This window comes from Lissotriton helveticus, chromosome 1_1, assembly GCF_964261635.1.
Source record: "Lissotriton helveticus chromosome 1_1, aLisHel1.1, whole genome shotgun sequence".
Lineage (NCBI taxonomy): Eukaryota > Metazoa > Chordata > Amphibia > Caudata > Salamandridae > Lissotriton > Lissotriton helveticus.
In genome coordinates this window covers 1364953484-1364976870 of record NC_136057.1, presented here as the reverse complement: position 1 = coordinate 1364976870, position 23387 = coordinate 1364953484, and the positions used below count along the sequence as shown (strand labels likewise).

At 46.1% G+C, this 23387-nt stretch overlaps 1 protein-coding gene across 2 annotated transcripts in view; it reads right to left on the bottom strand.

Moving 5' to 3' along the window:
* Nucleotides 1-23387, bottom strand: part of CBX7 (chromobox 7) — a 61620-nt gene that overhangs the window by 11003 nt on the left and 27230 nt on the right. For both annotated transcript variants that reach the window (XM_078683510.1, XM_078683502.1), the window contains exons 4-5: nucleotides 20831-20897; nucleotides 20155-20500 (exon numbers count right to left, since the gene is read on the bottom strand). In XM_078683510.1, the coding sequence (XP_078539636.1) occupies nucleotides 20155-20500; nucleotides 20831-20897 (413 nt within the window). The remainder of the gene's footprint in view (nucleotides 1-20154; nucleotides 20501-20830; nucleotides 20898-23387) is intronic.

Below are 23387 nucleotides of genomic sequence, written 5' to 3'. Positions count from 1 at the left end.
CTGTTCGAGGCATACGAGCTGCAGATATCACACTTAGCATAGACTATACAGCAGTATCTCCCCTAGCGGTTGTCACCTGTATCGGTTGCAGTAGTTTGAAAGAGAATTTTAAGAACAGCTTGGCCTACAGCAGCTTGCTGCTTGGCTTGCATGTCAACACAATAGTGTTTATTGAAGGCGTGTGTTGTAGACAATGTTGCTGCTCTACAGATGTCTTCATGGGGAATGTTCTGTAAGAAAGCCACAGAGGCTCCTAGTTTGCGTGTGGAGTGCGCTCTAGGAGGAATTGTTAATGTGCTTTTCGCTTTCTGGTAGCATATTTGGATTCATTTAACGATCCACCTTGCAAACCCAGCTTTAGAGATGGGATTCCCTTTATGCGGTGGGGAGAAAGCTACAAACATTTGTTTTGCGAAAGGATTTGGTTTGGTCAATATAATAAAGTAGGGCTCTTTTAACATCTAAGGTGTGTAGAGCTCTCTCTGCTACAGTCTGGGTTTTGAAAAAACGCTGGTAACTCCACTGATTAATTAAGTTGAAATGGAGAGATGACTTTAGGAAGGAATTTGGGTTTGTTCCGAGGACCACTTTGTTACGATGTAATTGTAAGAATGGTTCTCTTCCAGGGGATACTCATTAATAGTCATAAGCACTGAATTATCTCCGCCATGAGCGGGAACCCGGAACACAAACAATATACATATATATGTGTAAATATACCAAAAAGTACATAGTACTAAAATAATTATACACATATACATGTATAATAACCATAATATGCAGCCCAACATATATACATAGGCTAATAAAGCCAAACTTACACACGTTCTGACGCATGAAAATATGCTGTATATAAATGCAATAAACAGGCATGAGCCTAACATGCATTTCATAACCATGAAAACCTTTTATTTTCATCAAAGAACCTGTTGTGAACAGTTATTAGCCTAACAGGGTGCATATGAAAAAATGTCTGTGTACAGAAAATCAGACTGGCACCTTGCCTTTAAGGCCCCAGAGAATCTGCACACTTTATATGATCAACAAGAGAGGAAGGGTTTTGGAGGTCACTCTTCAACCCCTATTCAATATAATGAAACAACAAAAGAGTACCTACTCAAAAAGACTAAAACAATATACAAGTGACACAATTCCTACTTACTAGAAACCAAACTTAGAAAATGTATGGGTACAGAAATAAGGCCAAGTAGACTGAGAAAAGAAAAGACTATTTCTTAAAAGAACCCTCACTCACCCTAGTGGTGACATGCTTCATCATCCAGGAGGGACCGAGTGCCCCCCCTGTGTGCTACAACGCCTGCAATTGCAGCGGAGCAGGTTATCTTGAACAAAGTGTAGCAATGAAAAAGTGAATGGTGATGTGAGTGAGCGTTAAAAGATCACAACTGGACCCAGATCAACTTTATTAGTGGACCAATTGCTCACATTAAAAACAGTGAGGACACGAGATGGTTTTTAATTAGAACCACTGTGGCCTAAAGTGGGTGGTCAACATGTTTCTGCTGGTGAATGCATATTCAGCTCAACTTTCTTCAGGACCAGTGAAAAATTACAAAAAATTACTTAAAAAACCCCTGGGGGTCCACGCTCGCTAAGGCGTGTCCACTCCGTGAGGGCAAGTGTGAAAAGATCAATCAAGGAAAAAGAATTTTTATTATTTTCCTATGCAACTCACGGTTTTACCCGCAACTTGTACTCCTGGAATTTTGCCTGGAGAGTGCATCGCTCGTAGTTCGAGCAAGCCACATGGCCTCGCAGAGCGGCAGTGTCTTCACGCTGTGCTCAGTTGAGGGCACAACGACTCGCCGCCGAAAACCTAGACGTTAGGCATCTGCAGTACGGAGTGGACACGCCTTAGCGAGCGTGGACCCCCGGGGTTTTTTTAAAGTAATTTTTTGTAATGTTTCACTGGTCCTTAAGAAAGCTGAGCTGAATATGCATTCACCAGCAGAAACATGTTGACCACCCACTTTAGGCCACAGTGGTTCTAATTAAAAACCATCTTGTGGCCTCACTGTTTTTAATGTGAGCAATTGGTCCACTAATAAAGTTGATTTGGGTCCAGTTGTGATCTTTTAACACTCACTCACATCACCATTCACTTTTTCAATGCTACACTTTGTTCAGGATAACCTGCTCCGCTGCAATTGCAGGCGTTGTAGCACACAGGGGGGGCACTCAGTCCCTCCTGTGGGAACCCCATGATGAAGCATGTCACCACTAGGGTGAGTGAGGGTTCTTTTAAGAAATAGTATTTTCTTTTCTCAGTCTACTTGACCTTATTTCTGAACCCATACATTTTCTAAGTTTGGTTTCTAGTAAGTAGGGATTGTGTCACTTGTATATTTTTTTAGTCTTTTTGAGTAGGTACTCTTTTGTTGTTTCATTATAATCTGCACACTTTGCCTTTAAGGCCTCCAGGAGAACTCTGTTCCCATCATGCACCACAGGTGACAGTTGGAACAAGCCGGAAAAAAGAACTGACCTGTGAGGAACCTGGAACTTGAGCTCTGCTAATTTTGGCAGTTTTTCTGTCAGAAGTTGGTTTTTTCTTGTCTTTTTTGACAATTTACTACTCTGGTGGTGGTTTAATACCCTTTTCTGACTAAACTGTTGGTGATTTTTTAGTCAGAATGCCACCTTTATTTTACAAATTTCCTTCCTGTGGGAAGAAGATGTCAAAGACGGACCCACACTGTTTGTCTTCCAGCTTCTCATAAGGTGGAAGATTGTTATCACTGCCTCAACCTTTCTAGTAGGACTTTGCGAGAAAGAGAGAAAATGAGGTTGCTGGGCCTTCTGGAGAGAGAAAGCCGTGGTGAGAAGGGCTCCAAGAGTTTGTTATCTGCTAAGCCATCTTCTCAACACAAACGTCGAAGAACAGCTTCTCCTGAAGGTAGAACTAAGAAAAAAAAAAAAAAAAAAAATCGACTCCAGGGAGCATCGCCGTCAAAAAAGGTGCGCTCAACGTCGAGATCCAGATCGCCGTCAGCATTGTTGGCGTCGAAGAGGGCTCCATCGACGTCGAGGACTTCGCCGTTGAGGCAAGGTTCAGCGTCTCGACAGTCGCCGTCGAAATCTTTCGACGTCGAGACATCTGGTGTCGATTGCAGTAAGGACGACGTCGGGGCGCAAGGTTCGTCGTCGAAGGATCGTAAGAGATCGATGTCGAGGGAAGAGAGGCGTCCGACGTCGAAGGAGCAAGGGTCGACGTCGAAGGATCCAGTGTCGACGTCGAAGGAGAGACGTAAGTCGTCGTCGAGGAAAAGGTAGACGTCGAGAGGAAGATCGGCGTCGAAGAATTCGACGTTGAGACCTAAAAAGAGAAGGTCGAGGTCTCCATCGCGACGTAGGTCGACGTCGAAATTTGCTTCGGGCTCGAAGCATGGAGCAGAGTCTAGGTAAATGTAAATGTACAGGAATTTATATAGCGCAAATCACCAAGTGGTTTCTAAGCGCTTGCTTAGGGAACCCGTCCTGGTATTCCCCTGTGGGATAACCCCGGCAGGGTATCCGCAAGGTGAAAGCCAGGCATCCCGCCGCGAGGGGCCGTTGTGGAGATTAAGCAAGCTATTGCCCAGAGTCGCAGAGTGTGAACCCGTGAATCAAGTAGGCACCGGAGCGAGAATTGTCGAGTCCATGGACATTTTAGGACTCAAGACCCCGCCGAGCCGGGAATTGAACCCTGGTCCCGGGCTGACGTCTGCATCCAGGTCTGCCTCCTCTAACCAGTGAGCCACACTTCTCCACACACCTGATGAAAGGTCGGTTTCGAGACCATCAAGACCAGCCTCTCGGACCTCGCTTAGGTCTTTGTCGAGGTCAGAAATAAGCCCACAACTTTTAGTGGCGTCTTCACCGCAGAGTCAGCAAGACGACAGGTCTGCGGCGGGTCAAGAGACAGTGCACCAGGACTCATCTGTGGTGGCGCATTCTGGCTCAACCTCAGGGCAGGTGTCAGATGACAGACAATTGGTGCCCAGACAACGGACTCCATCTGGCTCATCGAACCCTGAGCACAGTGTAGTCTCCAGAGCCTCCAAGTCCTCGGCAGGGCTGCATATTGTGCAGATTTCACCTGAGGCTTCACCTGAGCGTGCAGAACGGCCTCTTAACATGTCACCGAGGTGGCTGGAAAGCCTGAGACATTGGAAGATGCGTCCAGATGCAGGCTTGATAGGGATGAGGGCTCCGGTCCCTCATACGGAGCTGCATAGAAGATCACGCTTGAAATCCCTAGTGAGAGAGATCACGTTCAAGGGAGCGTAGGAGGCAGCGATCGGCAACTCCTCAGAGACGGCGTAGAACCCCTTCACCATCTTCTACGTCATCTTCATCTTCTTCAAGATCTTCATATAGAGACTATTCTCCCACTATATCATCTACTCCGCCTGCCAGAGTGTCTCCTGTAGATGATTTGAGCACATTTAATGATGTACTATGTCGTGGGGCGAATAAGTTCAACATCAAGATGGCAGTTCCCCAAGTGGCAACGTCAGTCATCTTTGAAACCCTGCATCACAAGACGACTGGCAGGCCTCTTCTGCCTTTAGTGCCCGGTTTGATAGAACCAGCAATGAGAACATTCTTGACTCCGGCCACGGTGGGTTCAGGCCAGTCTAGGATTGCAAAAAAGTACAAGGCTCCAGAAGAAGATCCACTATTTTTGCGCTCTGACCCACCTCCAGACTCTTATTGTGGCGGCAGTCAGAAAAGCGCATTCTGCAGCATCTACCTCTTCTGCTCCACCTGAAAAGGATAGCAAGAGTATGGATTCCTTGGGACGAAGAATGTGTAACACCTCGGGGTCAGTAGAGAGTGGCCAGTGCGGCAGCCTTACTGGGCCGCTATGATCGTCTGCTCTGGGACTCGGTGGCTCGTTTTGCGGATAAACTCCCTAAGGATGATCAAAAAGATTTCCTGGAAATTGTGGAAGGCGGCGGACTGGTGGCTAACCAGAGCATTAGCGCGGCTGCTGATTCGGCGGATCTGTCAGCGCATGGCTATGCACATGGTGTTTGTGCTAGGCGTTCAGCTTGGCTTCGCCTTACTGGGCTAAAGCCTGAGGCCCAGAGGAAAATAGTGAATTTACCCTTTAATGGTTCGACTGTTTGGATCTCACGCTGACGATGAGATGTCCAAGATGAAAGTGGAGTTGGACACTCTTAAGGCCGTGGGTCTTGAAAAGAAGAAATAATTTAAACGTCGGGGTAATTTTCGTCCCTTTGACAAGAGATCTTTCCAGCAGAGGAGCCAACAAACGAATTGGTCCTTGCAAAACCAAGGCCAGAACCAACAGAGGTCGCAATTCCAACAGCGGCGACCTGGGCGAGGCAGAGGCAATGGAAATAGGCAGCAGTCATCCGCTACCAAACAGCCTCAAAAACAATGAACGGAGGCTTCCTCCACAACCGTGTGCCACTCCCGTTGGAGGAAGTATTGTGTGTTTTCTGGACGAGTGGAAACAGATCACAAAGGACAGATGGGTGCTGGGTATCATTCAGAACAGGTACCTTTTGAGATTCAAGAAGCCACCCCCTGTCATGCGTCCTCTAAAGATGTTACAGTGGAATGTAAAGCGTTTACAACAGGAAGCGAACATCCTTCTGAAGAAGAAGGCCATAGAACTAGTACCATCTCAGCAGAGATGTCAAGGCCTATACTCTCGATTTTTTCTCGTAAAGAAAAAAGGTCCAGCTACGGAGTTCAGACCCATTCTGGATTTGAGACGGTTGAACAAATTCATTCGAAAGGAGAGGTTTCGAATGCTAGCTCTTCATCAGATCTTCCCCCAGTTACATCAGGGGGATTGGATGTGCTCCATCGATCTGAAAGATGCTTATTTTCATATTTCGGTATCCAGAAAACATCGCAAGTTTCTCAGGTTTCAAGTAGCTGCTCATCACTATCAGTACGCAGTACTCCCATTCGGCCTGAGATCAGCTCCCAGAACATTTTCCAAATGTATGGCGGTAGTTGCGGCTTGTCTTCGAAAGAGACGGATTTTCATATATCCGTACTTAGACGATTGGCTTCTGAAGAGTTCATCCCCATCTCTACTGGAAGAACATCTATCGCTATGCCTCCAACTCATGTGCAAGTTGGGTCTTCAAGTCAATTACAAGAAGTCCATAATGAACCCCACCCAGAAGATCCACTACCTGGGTGCTCAACTGGACATGGAAAAAGAAAACGTGTCTCCTTCGGAGGAGAGGTGGTTATCCATCAAGGCGAAGTGTATTCTTCTCCTTCAGTCTGCACGTCTGACAGTTCGGCAAGTGTCCTCTCTTCTGGGGTCCATGGCATCGTGCATCTTCATCGTTCCAAACGCACGTTTGCATATGCGTCCTCTACAACAGTGTCTGGAAGATCAGTGGAAGCAGAGGACGGGTTGCTGGTAGGATCGGATTCATCTCCAACAGTCTGCAAGAGATTCCATCCGGTGGTGGATGAAGAACACACACTTGATGAAGGGAGTTCCTTTTCATCAGGACCCACCAACGCAGACTCTGATCACAGACGCCTCTCTCCAAGGTTGGGGGGCGCATATGGGCCCTCTGCAGGTACAAGGGCTATGGTCAGACTTCGAGAAAGGATATCACCTCAATCTACTCGAACTCAGAGCGGTTCATCTTGCTCTCAAGTCCCTGGCACCATCTCTACAGACTCGGTCCCTCCTGGTGCAAACAGACAATACAACTACAATGTATTACTTAAACAAGCAGGGGGGTACCAGGTCCAGGACTCTGTCCATAGAAGCCCAGACCATCTGGCATTGGTTGCTAGCACGAGACCGGTCAATAACAGCGGTTCACCTGCCAGGGAGTCTCAACTCACAGGCGGACGACCTCAGCAGAGACTTCGTCGAAGCGCACGACTGGGTTCTCAACGACGACGTCGCGCACAGCATTTTCCAGTCTTGGGGAACACCAGACATCGATCTGTTCGCGGATGCGGCAAACACAAAATGCCCAGTCTTCGTGTCCAGGTTCTCCCAGAAAGGGTCTCAAGGGAATGCCCTTTTGATAGACTGGTGTCAAAACCTGCTGTACGCCTTTCCACCGACTCCGTTGATACCAGCAGTGATCAACCGGATGTACAAGACCAACTCCAGAATGATACTGATTTGCCCAGAGTGGCCACGCCAGTGGTGGTACCCAGATCTCCTCCAATTGTCAGAAGTACCAAACAGGAGATTGCCTTGACGCCCGGATCTTCTGTCCAAACAGGAAGGGCGAGTATTTCATCCCAATCTGCCCTCCCAGCGCTTGGCAGCATGGCCCCTGAAGTCATCCAGTACGGGCACTTACAGCTGAATCCGGAGTGTATGAACATCCTTAAGGAGGCAAAGCGACCTTCTACAAGACATTCCTACGGATTTAAGTGGAAACGCTTTTACCTTTGGTGTCAGAGTAAGGGTCTTGACCCTATTCATGGTCAAGAACAGGTGATCTTACCTTATCTACTTCACCTTGCTGAATCTGGTTTGCAGTTTAGTTCCATCAAAGTCCATCTTGCTGCAACAACTGCTTATAGAAAATCGCCAAGACAGATATCTTTCTTTCGGATGCCTGTGGTGAAGGATTTTCTGGAAGGGTTAAGGAAAGTGTATCCTCCAGTCAGGTCTCCTTCTCCACCTTGGGAGCTTAATGTGGTGTTGACCAAGTTAATGGGTCCCCCCTTTGAACCCATACATAAAGCGTGTTTACAACACTTACCTTGGAAAGTAGCATTCCTGGTGGCCATCACTTCTGCTCGTAGGGTGAGCGAAATCCAGGCTCTGTGTTGCAAAGAACCGTACACTATTTTTCATGGAAACAGAGTGGTGCTCAGAACTCATCCTGCTTTCCTGCCCAAGGTGGTGTCGGATTTTCATATTAATCAAACTATAACATTGCCTACTTTCTTTCCAAACCCTTCGAGTCCGGCTGAACGGGCTCTACATTCGTTAGATCTGAAAAGGGTTTTGAAATTTTACTTAGATGAAACAAAGTCTTTGAGGCACACGGACAGTCTTTTTGTGAACTATGGTCCTACAAATACTGGTTTGGCAGCGTCCAAGAGATCTATTTCTAGATGGATAGTGTTATGTATCCTACTGGCTTATCAGCTAGCCCACAAGTCTTTATCAGGTAGACCTAGGGCTCATTCTACGAGGGGGAAAGCTTCTACCACAGCTCTCCTTAGGAATGTGGCTATGTCAGAGATATGTAAAGCAGCTACTTGGCGTTCAGTGCATACGTTTACACGCTATTACTGTCTAGATTCTGATGCGCAGGTTGATGCACAAGTGGGACAAGCATCCCTCAGAAATGTGTTTGCTAATTCTAGCTAAACACTATGGTTTAAAAGTGTGGCTATGCATTTATCTGTTCGCCCGCTTCTAGTGGGTATGAGCTTGCTACTCTATTCAGTGCTTATGACTATTAATGAGTATCCCCTGGAAGAGAAGGATTAGTTACTTACCTGTAATCCTAGTTCTCTTCCAGGGGTATACTCATTAAAGTCATAAGCACCCTCCCGCCTCCCCGGGCGAGCAGTAGCATTGAGGTTTTTTCAATATGTATTATGAAGATTTTAAGTGCAGATTCCTGCTAAAGTTTATTGTACCGTACAAAAGAACTGACCTAACTGTCACCTGTGGTGCATGATGGGAACAGAGTTCTCCTGGAGGCCTTAAAGGCAAAGTGTGCAGATTCTCTGGGGCCTTAAAGGCAAGGTGCCAGTCTGATTTTCTGTACACAGACATTTTTTCATATGCAGCCTGTTAGGCTAATAACTGTTTACAACAGGTTCTTTGATGAAAATAAAAGGTTTTCATGGTTATGAAATGCATTTTAGGCTCATGCCTGTTTATTGCATTTATATACAGCATATTTTCATGCGTCAGAACGTGTGTAAGTTTGGCTTTATTAGCCTATGTATATATGTTGGGCTGCATATTATGGTTATTATACATGTATATGTGTATAATTATTTTATTACTATGTACTTTTTGGTATATTTACACATATATATGTATATTGTTTATGTGTTCCGGGTTCCCGCTCATGGGCGGAGATAATTCAGTGCTTATGACTTTAATGAGTATACCCCTGGAAGAGAACTAGGATTACAGGTAAGTAACTAATCCTTCTTGTATGGTGAAAGCCTGTATCTCGCTTACTCTTCTAAGAGAGGTAATGGCAACAAGGAAAGCTACTTTCCATGTGAGGAACAGTAGTTCGCATTTGTGTAAAGGTTCAAATGGGGGTCCCATGAGCCTGGTAAGAACAATATTTAGGTTCCACACTGGAGAGGGTGATAACCTAGGAGGAATGATTCTTTTTAGGCCTTCCATAAAGGCTTTAATTGCAGGGACTCTTAACAGTGACAAGTGTTGTATGTTTTGTAAGTAAGCAGCGAGTGCTGCTAGATGCAAACTAGCTGCTAGATTACAAAACATACAACACTTACAAAACATATGAATATGCCAGATTTCATCTTTGCAAATGCAGTAAATAGCAAATTATATTGTGTGTGGAAGCATCCAGTGGATCAATATGATTATTGGTGCAGTAAATGGCAAATCTTTTCCATTTTGCAGCATAGCAAGCTATAGTAGTAGGCCGTCTAGCTTCTTTAATGATGCTCATACAGTCTGGTGGTAGGTTAAGGAAACCGAACACTAGGACTTCAGGATCTCGATCGCCAGATTCAACTGACCTGGATCTGGATGCCTGATCTCTCCATGGTTATGTGTTAGCAGGGATGGGGACAGGCACAGTTTTTGTTGTGGAACTAGTGAGAGTTCCAACAGTGTTGTGAACCACGGTTGGCGTGCCCATGTGGGGGCATCTAAGATTAGTTTGAGAGACTGTTGTCGGAGCTTGCGTACCACTAGTGGGAGTGGCGGAAAAGCATAAGCAAATCTGCCTGACCAATTCATCCATATCGCATTGCCCTTGGAAAACGGGTGTGGAAACCTGGCGGCGAAGGTTGGGCAATTTGCGTTGTAGTGTGTGGCGAACAGATCTAGGTCTGGTTGGCCCCACTTGTGAAAGAATGGTAGAAGTACTTTTGGATGTAGTTCCCATTCGTGAATCTGTTGTGTCGGTCGACTTAACAGATCCGCAATCTGAATGTGAACTCCTGGAATGTGTTCGGCCAGTAGATATATATTTTGTGGGATGGCCCATCTCCAAATGTTCTGTGCAAGCTGGGACAGTTGCAGAGAATGTGTGCCTCCTTGTTTCTGTATATAGTATATGGCTGTCATGTCCATCCGGATTAAGACAGCTTTGTTTTGTACATGCACTTGGAAAGATTTTAGTGCTAGGAATATTGCTAGTAGCTCTAGGTGATTGAAGTGGAGCACTTTTTGTTGAGTGGTCCATCTGCCCTGAGTTGTATGTCCGAGGAGATGGGCTCCGCCATCCTGTGAGTGATGAGTCTGTTGTAAGTACTATCTGTGGAACAGGTTCGAGGAACAGCCCGCCCTTTGGACAAGTTTTTTGTGTTTCACCACTGCAGAGAGCAATGTCTGCGGCTGTCCACCAACACCAGATCGGTAAGTTGTCCTTGAGCCAATTCCACTGATGTGCTAGACACTCCTGTAATGGGCGCATTTGAAGTCTTGCATATGGTACAATAAAAATGCAAGATGCCAGCATGCCTATGAGTTGCATGAACACTCTGGCTGGGAGATAGTGTTGGTTTTGAAATTGTTACTAAGGCTTGTATGCTGGCTATCCTGGCTGGACTGGGATATGCTAGAGCTGTGGAGGTGTTTATCGGGGCACACAGATACTGGTGTACATGAGAGGGCTGGAGATACGACTTGGTGTAGTTGATCGTGAACCCCAAGTTGTGTAATGTCTGAATGGTTTGATGAGTGTTTTGAACACACTGATTGAATGACTTGGCTTTTATTAGCCAGTCTTCTAGATATGGGAAGACATGGATCTGTTGTCTTCTGAGATATGCTTCTACTACTGCAAGGCACTTTGTGAACACTCTGGGTGCAGTTGTGACTCCGAATGGAAGGACTTTGAACTGATTGTGTTGTCCGTCCACTACAAACCTTAGGTACTTCCTGTGAGAAGGATGTATGGGAATGTGGAAGTAGGCGTCCTTGAGATTTAGTGTGGCAAGGAAGTCGCCTTGTTGCAGCAGCGGGAGCAGTTGTTGTAGAGTGATCGTGTGAAAAGGATCTGAGTGTATATATAGGTTGAGGGGCCTGAGATAGAGTATTGGTCTTAGAGTACCGTCCTATTTGGTTATTAGGAAGTACAGCTAGTAAACCACTGTTCCTTGATGTTGTAAAGGAACAATCTCGATTGCGTTCTTTTGAAGCAATGAGAGAACCTCTTGTTTTAGTAGTGTAAGATGTTCTGTGGACATGGGACGCTGCCTGGGTGGTATATGTGGCGGGGTAGCTGTACGTTCTAGGCAGTAACCATACGGATAATGTGTCTACCCCACCTGTCTGTTGTGATGGAGTTCCAGACAGATAGGAACTGTGATAATCTCCGCACGACTGGAGAGGGATATTGTGGGGGGAGCGGAAGGAAGTCACTGTTTTGTGGTGGGGGATGTACGATTGGTGTGATTACCTCAACCGCTTCCTTTATTGCTGTTACATCTATATCCGCCTCCAAAATATCCTCTATTGGGGGATGTTTGTGTAGTGGCTTCAAACTAAGATGAATTGTCTGCTCCCATCTGTTTGGATGCTCCTCTATAGAAGGAGCGACGAAAGGAGCCCAGTGTTTGTGGAGACTGTAAAGCTCCATGGACTTGGCAGTCTCAGTGTCTTTTTTCATTTTTCCTAGTGCAGTATCTACAGCCGGGCGAAAAAGTTGTTGTTGGTTGAACGACTGGTTGAGGATAGTAGTCTGGACTTCCTGCTTAAAGCCTGAGATGCGGAGCCAGGCATGTCGCCTAAGGAGCATACTGGTAGTTATGGATCTAGAGGCAGTGTCTGCTGCGACAAGTACACATTTTATTGACGCATTTGAAATTAGTTTACCCTCTTGGATGAGATCATTTGCTTGTGTTTTATATTGGTCAGGCAAATGTAGTAGTAGGGTTTCTAACTGGTAGTAGTGAGCCCTATCATATATTGCAAGTAGTGTCTGTGTGTTCGCTATGCGCCAGTGATTGGCTGCTTGCGCAGCTATTCTTTTGCCAGAAGCGTCTAGCAATTTGGATTCTTTATCAGCGGGTGTCACTTCCCCTGAGGTTTGGGAGTTAGAACGCTTCCTAGCGTTGGAAACTATTAGAGAATCCAAAGGCAGTTGCCCCTTAATGTAAGCAGGATCTGCAGGGGCAGATCTATACTTTTTTTTTCAATTCTAGGGTTAAGAATCTTGGCACATACAGGATCTTTCAACACTTCGGGTGCATGTTTAATGACTCCCTTAATCATTGGCAATATTTGCACTGTCTTTTGGGACTGTTCAAAAGTATCTAACAGAAAGTCCTCTTCTGCCTCATCCTAGTGCATTGTGAAACCATGATAGATGGCAGCCCAATAATAGTGTCCAAAACCAATAGTGTCGTCTGGGGGAGATGGGTTTGAGGGGTATTGTGTGTGGACTTGGGACGTCTGGTGGGATAGGGTAATCCCAATCAGGTGGGTCAGTTGGATACGCAAAAGGGTAATCTGGGTAACCCCCTAACCCCATGTCCCCATCATCATCTGTAGGTGTTTGAGGTGGAGAAGTTTCAACTGGAGGGGTAATTGATTTAGGGAGAGGAAGTGGGTTAGTAGGAAGTATAGGAGAAGGAAGCAGAGGTGATGTAGCAGAGTCCTTCTTTAAAGGCACTGGAGGAACAGGTGCTGTGTCTAACTTCCTTTTCCTATATGGCACAGTGGTGACATGTCCTGTTTCTGGGTCAATGTAGATCTTTTTCTGTTTAGTATCGACAGGATCCGGCTGAAAAAGTTCCTCTTCCTCAGGAACAGCTTTTGGCGCCGATTTTTTTGGGTTTGAGCGGGGTTGGTGTTGACTTTTATCTTTAGCCTTAGGAGGCGTGATAAGAGTCCTTCGGCTTAGCTTTTGGTTCCGAGGGTTTTGGTTTCGGAGCCGAAGCGGGATCTTCAGGCTTGGAAACATTCGAAGCCGGTTTATCCATGGACTTGGTGTTTTTTGGGCCTGATTTATCCTTAGATGTGGAAGGAGTCAGAACCGATTTCGGAGCAGAGACTTTGTTTTGGTGCCGGTGGGGTTGGTACGTGCGGTGTGCTCGGTCCCAAGCTACCTGAAGGCTTTTCTTTTTTCTTCAGAGCCGGGCTCGAAGACTAGGCTTCTGAAGTGTGTTTTCAGTTGCGACTGTGCCCAGCAGGCGGAATCTTGACTAATGCCTTAGATTTTGGTGGTAGGGTTGGGGTAGGGGCAGTAGTACTCATTCTTTGACCAGGAGTGATGGGGTCGTCCGAGTCATCTGCCTCTGATACGATTTCGAGATCTTCGGAATCTTCTTCTGGGACATCTGGGCTGAAGATGTCCACTGGTTCCGGAGATGATCTCTGCATGATGTGTCGACGGACCCTTCGATCTCGAATGGTCTTCTTCGATCGAAAGGATGCGCAAGCTGGACTTGTCGTGTTCAGGGGATAGGCACAGGTTACAGACCTTGTGATGGTCCCTGTGCGGGAACTTTGCTCCACACTGGGGGCATTTCTTGAATGGCGTCCTTTCCATGAGCCGTAAGGCCTCACGGCGTGGATAGGCCCCACGGTCCGCGTCGAGGACCGGAATCGAGCCGATGAAAGTTGTGTCGAAGCTGAAGCTGTTCCAAGTCAGTCCGAAGAGTTAATGGACGTTTTTCGCGTTGAAGTAGTTAGAAATATAGATTTCGAACCAGAGCGCAAAAGTTGCAGCCTAACCCAATGGCGGAAACAACAATCTAAGGATGGAGTTGATGCCCATGCGCACTATTGTCCAAGGGAGGAGTCACCTATCTCGTGACTACAAAGACTTCTGCCAAGACAACAACCTGCAAGCATCCGAGCCAAACACCAGATGGCGATCTAATGCTAAGTGTGAGATCTGCAGTTCATATGCCTCGAACAGGGTGCTTCCCCACTGGGGATCCCACCACTGGGATGTGACCCGCCCAAATAGCAGAATGAAAAGTGTTTATAGATTGACAGGCCAAACCTTCAGTTGCCAGGCTTGCCAAGAAATTGAGGATCTTTACTAGGTTTGCGATTTCAGGATCCATACTCCAACGTGTCCATCTAGTCAGACCTGGAGCTCTTGACGGTACTATCCGTCCATGCTCGGGATAAGAGCTCCTCAGCCTCTTTGGAAATGCTCGGGTCCGATCATGTCCCCTGTAATCCGCCAAACCATCAGACCTAGGGGACCCTCCTACACCAGCCGGTGTGGAAGTTGATCCGGACTGAGAAGGAGGAGGAAACAGTGAGAGTTGGATTGGAGAATCCAAGGAAAGTTCCAGAAGAACCGGAAATTGTACTTGAGATTTCCAAGTCAGCATGATCATCACCACATCTACTTGCGGTCTCCAGATCTATGCAGAAGCCCGAGTGATCATTGCGAACTGGGGAAATGCTTAACCTTGCTCTGAGGCATATTCCTAAATGAAGGCATCTGTCTGTGCCGCTGGGGGGTTTGGCCTCCAACTGAAGAACCTGGGTAGCTGGTGGTCCAACTGAGATGCATACTGAACCACCGAAAAGGGACTCCACTTTTCTTGGAGGTTGGCAAACCCCTCTGGGCGGAGCTTCCACAGGATGGGGTCCCATAAATGACAGAAGTGCCAGTCCGCCACCTGATTCGCCTGGTATTGAAGGTACTAAGCCGACACCAAGACCTGTTGTTCCAGACAGTACTGCCAAACATTAGTTGCCATGTCGGAGAAGACCTTGGACCGCTTGCCCTCCAGATGGCTGATGTATCAGACTGCTGAGATGCTGTTTATATTTAGAAGAAAAATGATTAACTTCTGGCCTTAATCCAACATCGGACCACAAATGCAACCGCCGGTGAGGGGGGGAAGGGGGGGGGGGGGGGGGTAGAGAGAACTTATCCACATTGTGTGCCCCAGCTTGACCTGCTGGCATATGATTCTATGATGAGATCCAGGGCTGGTCCAAAAATCACTACCCCCATTCCATGCGAGAATGCCAGCAGGCCAGTGCCTCCCTTGCTTCATCAGCGAGTGATACTATCACGGAGTATGTGCGCCATCTGCACAGATGGGAGGTTTTGAGGCACTGAACAGCCCAGTAGTGTAGAGGACCGAGGAAGATGTTCTGTATGGGAGACGAAAGGATCCCCACGAGGCGGGCATTCTGTTGCAACGAAGTGCAAGGTTGCAACAGCATTCGCCACAGCTTGTGTTTGATTTTTGTGATCTTTCGAGACGGAAGGCTCAGAGAGGATGTGTCGAAGTCCATCACAAACCCCAAAAAGGATGCCTTCTGGGAAGGAAGCTTGAGGGACTTTGACTTGTGACCACAAACCTCAAACTTTCTTGAAGGTTTATCACCGTCTGCAACTGGAGCTACAGCCGACAAGGACATTGGTCCATGATGAGCATATCGTCCAGATATTTATTTATTTATTTATGGATTTATAACGCGCTAGAATCGACTCGAACAGAGTATCTCTGCGCACAGAAGAAAAAAGAAAACAGAAAAGCAGCATTAGCAACAAGTTGGTATTTGATTCATTGGTCATCAGAGGGCGCACAGATTATATCTGGAATAAGAATGTTTTACGTTTTTTCCTGAACTTTAGGTGTTCGGGACATTGCCTGAAATCGAGAGGGAGTCTGTTCCACCAGGTGGGTCCGACAACCGACAAAGCATTTGCACCTTGTCTTGCCTTTTTTACCGTTGGTACTCTCAATAAAAGTTGACTGCTGGACCTCAGGGCCCGGGTAGGATTGTATGGGATGAATGTATTATTCCAATAGGAAGGGCCACATCCATGTAGGCTCTTATGGATCAGGCAGCATATCTTAAAATTGATCCTTTTACGGACTGGAAGCCAATGTAATTTGTTTAAAAGGGGTTTGGATGGGGGTTCTAGGAGGGGCATTCAATACTAGCCTTGCCGCAGTATTTTGTACCACCTGGAGTCTTGCAAGTATACCCTCATTAGCTGACAACAGCAATCCATTGCAATAATCAAGGGGGCTCAATATCAATGCCTGCACCAAGGTTTTCCTAGTAGAATCCGGTAATAATGGGAAAACTTTCCGTAGAAGTCCAATAACATGGAAACATTGGCCAACCACCCAGTTTCCATGCTGTTTAAAAGAGAGTGCTCGATCAAGGCGAACCCCTAGGTTTTTTACAACCAGTTTAGGTTCAGGCATTAGGCCAAGCTCACATGGCCACCAGTCTGATGTCCACAGGGTTCTAGCCTCCTCAAAAAGCATAATCTCGGTCTTATTTACATTGCATTGGAGATAGTTCCGTGCCATCCATGTAGCCACAGCTTTCATGCCTTCGGAAAAAGCCGTCCTCACTTCGTCGGTGAGTTTCTTAAAAGGAAACAAGAGCTGGGTATCGTCCGCGTAGGAGACGGGGACGAACCCAACTTCTCTCAGAATTCTGGCCAAGGGTGCCACATAGATATAAAAAAAGAGTAGGGCTCAAGCAAGAGCCCTGTGGCACCCCCTTGGTGATCTTAGTCTCAACCGACCGAAATGGACCCATGCTAACAGCTTGGGAGGGGTTAGATATAAAACTTTTAAACCAGGCTAAGGCTGTGCCCTCAATGCCGATCGTGGTCAAGCGTTCGATTAAGATTTTGTGAGATATCGTGTCGAACGCTGCCGACAAATCTAATAGTACCAGGATAACGGAGTATCCTCTATCCTGGTACATAAGGAGGTCATCAGTCACCGACAGCAGAGCGGACTCAGTGCCATGTTTTGGTCTAAAGCCAAATTGGGAGCAATCTAGCCTATCAGTCTGTTCGATATAGTTGGATACACTTTTGTTAACATGTTTCTCTATAAGTTTCCCCATGAAGGGAAGTAGGGATATGGGACTAAGGTTAGACATATCAGTCCAGGGAGTGGAAGAGTTTTTCCTAATGGGCCTCACCAGTGCTTTCTTCCATTCACCAGGGACCTGACCATCCTTTAAAGAGAGATTCACCAGGCTTTGAATCTGTGGGTTCAGAGTGTTCCCTACTACTGGCATAATCCTGGCCGGGATGATATCTAAAGGACTACCACTCTTAATCTGGCCTAGATACCATTCTACCTCTACTAGTGAGATGAGGGGGAGAGTGTCCAGAGTCATTTGTCCAGGTCTTTTTCCTTCATCCAGGAGTGGGGCCATTACTCCTGTGGAGGACAAATTTACCCTGGTAATGTCGTTGTGTATCCTGTTTATCTTGTTGGTGAAGAAGTGAGAAACTTCATTACACAATTGTTGGGACGCTACTTCAGGGGTTTCACAAGCAGCTGGTTTCACAAATGATTGGAGGGTTTGATATAAAATTCTGGGGGCATTACCTGCGGCTGAGAGTACGGATTCAATATGCGTTTTTCGGGCGCATCGAATCTCTTTATGGTAAATAGTGAGAGCTGCCCAATATTGGGTCTTATCTGTATCGCAGTGGGTCGTTCTCCACCGCTTCTCCAACTTTCTAGCCGTTTGTTTGAGTATTCTTAAATGCTCCGAAAACCATACTTCCTGTTTCCGAGCTTGGCGAGGTTTGAACGTTTTCATGGGGGCAATACAGTCGACCGCTTTAAGCATAGCTTGGTTAAAATTAGCTAAAACCATATCCACATCTTCAGAAGGACTGATGGAGGGCTCAACAAACTGTTTCTGAAAAATTTCAGGGGTGACCTTATGCCATTGCCTGCGTCTACTCGGCAGAACTTGCGCCTGAGCGGGAGCTTTGCCAAAATGGGAAATATGAAATTCCATAACAAAGTGGTCTGTCCAGCTTACTTGTTTTGGAGGAACACATGTCATGGTATTAGCTTTGTTTGTAAAAATAAGGTCCAAGGTATGTCCTGCCTGATGAGTGGGACCTGAATTCATTTGAGTGAGTCCAAGCATGGAAAGATCAGTCAATAAAGCGTGTGCATCTCCACATTCCTTCAAGTCGCTGTGTACGTTAAAATCTCATAAGAGTATAAATTCACTCTCAATATCAATGTGTCTAGCTAAAATCTCCAACAATGAGATGTTAAAACTAGCATAAGGTCCTGGAGGGCGATAGACTAATGCCCCTTTGTGGCTAATTTTATTTGAGATCCAGACTTTAATATAAAACAAGGTTTAGCCCTGCGCTCGAAGGTGCTCCAGCACTGGTTTGAGAACCTTGGTAAAGCAGCAAAGGGCAAAGGAGAGCATGAATGGAAGACTGGAAAACTAAATGAGGAGGAAAATCAGGACAAACAGACAGGCGACCTGGAGACCCACATGGACTATCCAATCAGCTGACCGCAGCACATCGTGCAGGAGGTGGATGCCCCCCGTTTTGAAATAGCGATACACAAGACAAAAAGTCTCAAGGCTAGGCATCGATAGTTACCAGGATCCAGGAGAAACCCACTTTTCTTCCTCTATGCTGAGTGGTTACTTTTTGTCAAAGATGTTGGGCATCTTGGAGGATGACAGTTGTTGCATTTTTAAGGGTGCCCAACGCCTTTTTCTTCAGTAACTTTAGGGTCTTCTTGCACAGTAAAGTGAGGCAGAGCTCACAAGAGGTCTCTTTGTTGCCAGGCAAAGGTGGCAAACGCCATGTTGATCTGTGCACAGGTACTTTGCATTGCACGGTGGCCAAAATAGAAAGGGTGTGCGTTCCATCTCCCTCTATTCACCTTTCTCCGTGGCGAGTTCCGTGGGAAGTACTTCAGGGATTGAAGGAGATTCAATCAAGCTGAAGACCCAGAAAGCCAGTCACAAGGGCATCTAAGCAAGACAGTCTTGGTCTGCAGATTTAAAGCAGTGGTCCTACCGAGAGCAGCTGAACAGCGGTCAACTGCGTATTGTTCTACAAGTCGCTGGTCACGAAAAGTCAAACCATTAGACCTGAAAGACTGCGAAGTGCACATCGATCTTGGAGGTGTTGGTAAATGTGTCCGAACAAGACAGTGCATTAATAAAATAATTGTAATAACGCACACACAAGGAGGAGTCAGTGCCCATACATATTATGGACTAAGGGATGAGTCACAAAACAACACCTGTGACTCGAAGCATCCATGATGCTTTACACAGTTGTAAAGTCTGAACCCAACACTGGAAGGCAGGATTATGCAGAGCATGTGCATCTACGGCAATAAATGCCATCAACATTTTATTAGGAGGTGCTCATCTTTACATATGTATAATCTGGGAGGTGATATCAAACATGCAACTACCTAAAGGTATTAACATAGCAGAAGTCAAAATGAACAGATGAGACATTAAAAGAGTAAGGACCTAATAAAGCCGAGCACATATGCGAGAGACATTCCAATGCTTTAACAGTGCAGTGCGGGATGTGAGCATTCTGCAGTAGAGAAATGTCTCTGGAACAACAAAGCACGAGACAGGACCTGTCAAGGGAGATTACTGTAGACTGAATTGGGTTTTGCTTCACAGAAAAGATGGTACATTCAAACTGAATTGAAAGACACTTGGATAATACTAAAGGGGGATATACTGTAAGAGCAATGAAAAGAGAAAATTTGGGGTTTAAAACTGGTTGGGAAATGATAATTCTGGTCAGATTCTGGGTGTCTGCAGAGAATATTTAGGTGCCTGTGAGACATGGGCTAAAGGTCTCACCTTTCCTCAAGTACAATTCTCTCAGCCATCTGTTTCAAGAATGGGGTGAACTAATTTTCTGGTAACAAGACTTAAGTAGAAATCTGCATGGACTTGACAACTCAGACAAGTGACAGGGTTTTGAAAAAAAGGCAATGTAACTAACCACCTCCCACTAGCTTTTCGTAGATCAAGATTCCAGTTTTTGTCACTGTTCAACAAAAGTAGGACACAAATTCAGATTATTCATTTAGGCTTGTATTGAATGACAACACCCCTCGTTCATAAATCTGTGACGTATTGGTCAAATAACATGAACAAAGCACGCCCAATTCAAACAACTGCCCCTCAACACCGAAAAGCATAAAAGAAACACTTAAAAACATCATTACCATCTTTCTTGGTAGGTTGCTCAGGCCAGTCAATGGCGGCTTTTGGAGGGGGGTCGAAGCTTGCCGCTTTCACTTCAGACTCCTTTGCCAGGTACTCCCGGCGTCGTTTCAAAGCCTCTAGCGCCGCCGCCCGGGCCAGCTTGCGTGAGAGACGCAGAAACTTCCGATTCTTGCGCTGCCGGCGGACACTCAAAGGGTGGGGGCGGGGCTTGGTCTGGGCCTCAGCCCGATCAACATGGATGGGCTTGGATTGGTCCACAGTGCCAAACCTCCGTGACAAGTGGAAGCAGAGCTTGCGTTCCTTCACCTTCTTGTGAGCACTCCGCAGGTCCATGCCATAAAGCCTCTAGAAAACAAAGATAATCAATCACAACTTTTTTTTACCCTCAAAAGTCAGAAGTACCCGCATCAAGGCTCCGTCCGACTCTGGTGCTCAGTTAAACTACTGTAATACAGAACCACCTCTAAGGGCCCAAGGTTTGCCGCCAGGATGGGGGTAACCCAATTTATTTTTCATAGGTCCCACCACTGCCTCATCTGAATCGTTTTGCCTTCTTTCAATCAACAGTCCCCAAACCAGTTTCCACATTAAGACCGACTACACATCAAAGTGCTGGGAATTGGGCAAGTTGGATGTCTGGGAAAGAGGCCGTTAGATAGAGTCTCTGAAAAGTACCTGCAGAACGCGGCGTTTTGGTTTGGGTCCTCGCTTTCGGCATCCCGATGCACGGTCTTTCTCCTCCCTACAAGAGAGGAATCATATTACAAAGTGGGACGCAAAGCATACCCCAAGATTTGTCACTAGAATAGGGTGACCAGAATTGTAAAGCCAAAAACCGGGACATTTCTAAAAAATAGAAGGGCTACAATTTTACTTCAACCCAACGCACAGAATGAGTGCTCCTTAACAGAGAATTACAGAAAAGGCAGTATATATATATATATATATATATATATATATATATATATATATATATATATATATATATATATATAATTCTTTATTCGGCTTGTTTCACAATGGAAAAAACCATAAAAGAGCAGAAAATCATACATTGCAAAAATGCATGTGTTACATAAAATTTCATGTAAAATTCATTCCACAGTATAAAAAATTAATCAGGGGATGCGAGGGGCCGCTCGAGGTTAAAACTTACGGAGGTTTTAAAGGTTCTTTCTATGTTTCATAATACATTTTAGAAAACTACTGACAAAATAACAGACATTTTCCGTTTCCAACATTTGCAGTCTTAAGAGAGCGGGTCTGCACTGTCTTAGCCCCCACGTTCTTAATATCGGTAAAAGCCAGGTCTTTCTGTGGGCTTGATGGTATTTACAGAGCAGGATCACATGCAAATTAGACTGCGCTGACAGACCGTCACATGGGCAAGGGGAGAGAATGTCACTCCAACAGTTTTGGGTTGGAAAGGTAACCATTCTGAAGAAGGTATTAAGCCTGAATCTTGTGATTAACATTCTCTCGTAGGTTGTTATTTGAAGTGCCAAGTACGGGTGGATGTCGGGGGCTATTTGAATCATATTTGCATGGATGACTGCCGTTTTTGAGGAAATGGTTGCAAGTCTTAAAGTTTCCAGGTGTCTTAGTGCTTTCTGTTTGAGATCTTTTTTCGAAATGTCTGTTACTGACACCGGGTCCAAATAGTAGTTCTCAACGCCTAAGTCGTTAAAAAAGTTTCTCACGTAAGAAAGCCATTTTATTTTTGTGGAGTAGTCCAAGTTCATTGTGTCTGAGATGATGGCTTGTGTCAGGGCGTTTTTGTCTGACTTCCAAATGCGTTGCCACAGCATCAACGGTTCGATTTTAATTAGGTCCTCTATATAGGGTATGGCTAATTCAAGATGGATTGCATAGGTAGAGGTACCTTTGGGGGTGGCTAGCAAAAATCTTAAAAAGGCGTTTTCAGCTTTCTGGATGGGGCTAGTGTTTGTGTGACCCCAGACTCCCGCGCCATATGTTGCGATTGCCTGGCATTTGGCGTTATAGATCTTGAGGAGCTCTACTGGTGGTCTTTTACCTAATCTCTGTGAAAAGGTTGTTAGGGCAGCAATTGCCCTCTTAAATAAGTGTGCCCTAGTGTTCACTGCTGGCTTCCAGCTAAGTTGGTCATCTATCATGACCCCTAGATAGGGGTACTGAGGAGTAGCTTCGAGCTTTTGGTTGTTGAGGAGAATGGGGTATGTTCTTTTTTGGCCTCCACCGACTGTCATGACGAACGTTTTTTTTACGTTCACCTTTAAGTCGAGGTTGCCCATGAATGAAGTATACTTGATTACTGCTTTCTGAAGTTCTCGGGGCGTTCGCGCAAGGATGACAGCGTCATCCGCATAGAGCAGGGCTGGAATCAGGCGGCGGTTTATGCGTGGGAGGTCCTGGGCCCCCCTCAACATCTCCTCCTCCAAACCATTGGTATAGAGTGAGAAGAGGAAGGGGGCCAGGACGCATCCCTGCCTGACCCCACGCCCTACGCTAAACGGTGACGTCAGCTCTCCGTTTACCCCGAAGCGAACTCTAGCTGTTGCCCCGGTGTAGAGCTCTGTTAAGAGGTCTAAAATGGGTTGATCTACTCCCATCTGAGCTAAGACCTTCCACAGCTTTACGTGCGAAACGCAGTCGAAAGCTGCGGATAGGTCGACAAAGACCATGTATATCTTAGAAGGAGTGGCCTGGGTGTATTTGCCCATTACTAAGTAGAGATTAAGGGCCTGCTCTAATGTACCAAATCCCTTGCGGAAGCCAAATTGGATATCGGAAATTATGCCCCGGTCCTCACTCCACTGTTGGAGACGCTCTAGGATTACTCTCCCCACCACTTTCCCGAGCGAGTCCAACAGTGATATGGGCCGGTAGCATTTTGGGTCTTGGCGGTCCCCCTTTTTGAAGATGGGGACCATTATTGATTTGGTCCAGGAGGTAAGGATTCCCTCATTCGCTGCCGCTGTGCAGACTCTAGTTAGGATGGGTGCCCAGAGGTCTAGGTTGTTTTTGAAAAAGTCCACTGGGACCCCATCCGGTCCTGGAGCCTTGCCTGATTTACTGCTCTGAAGTGCCTCTATAAGGTCTGAAATATCAAAAGGGACCAAAATGGGGTAGTATGGCTTTGAGGGCATGGGTTCTGTTGGTGAGGTGTTTTTAAAAATCTCTTCAAAGTGAGAGACCCATGTATTTTCATCAATGGCGACTTCTATTTTTGGGGTGCCATTATCAGTAAGGT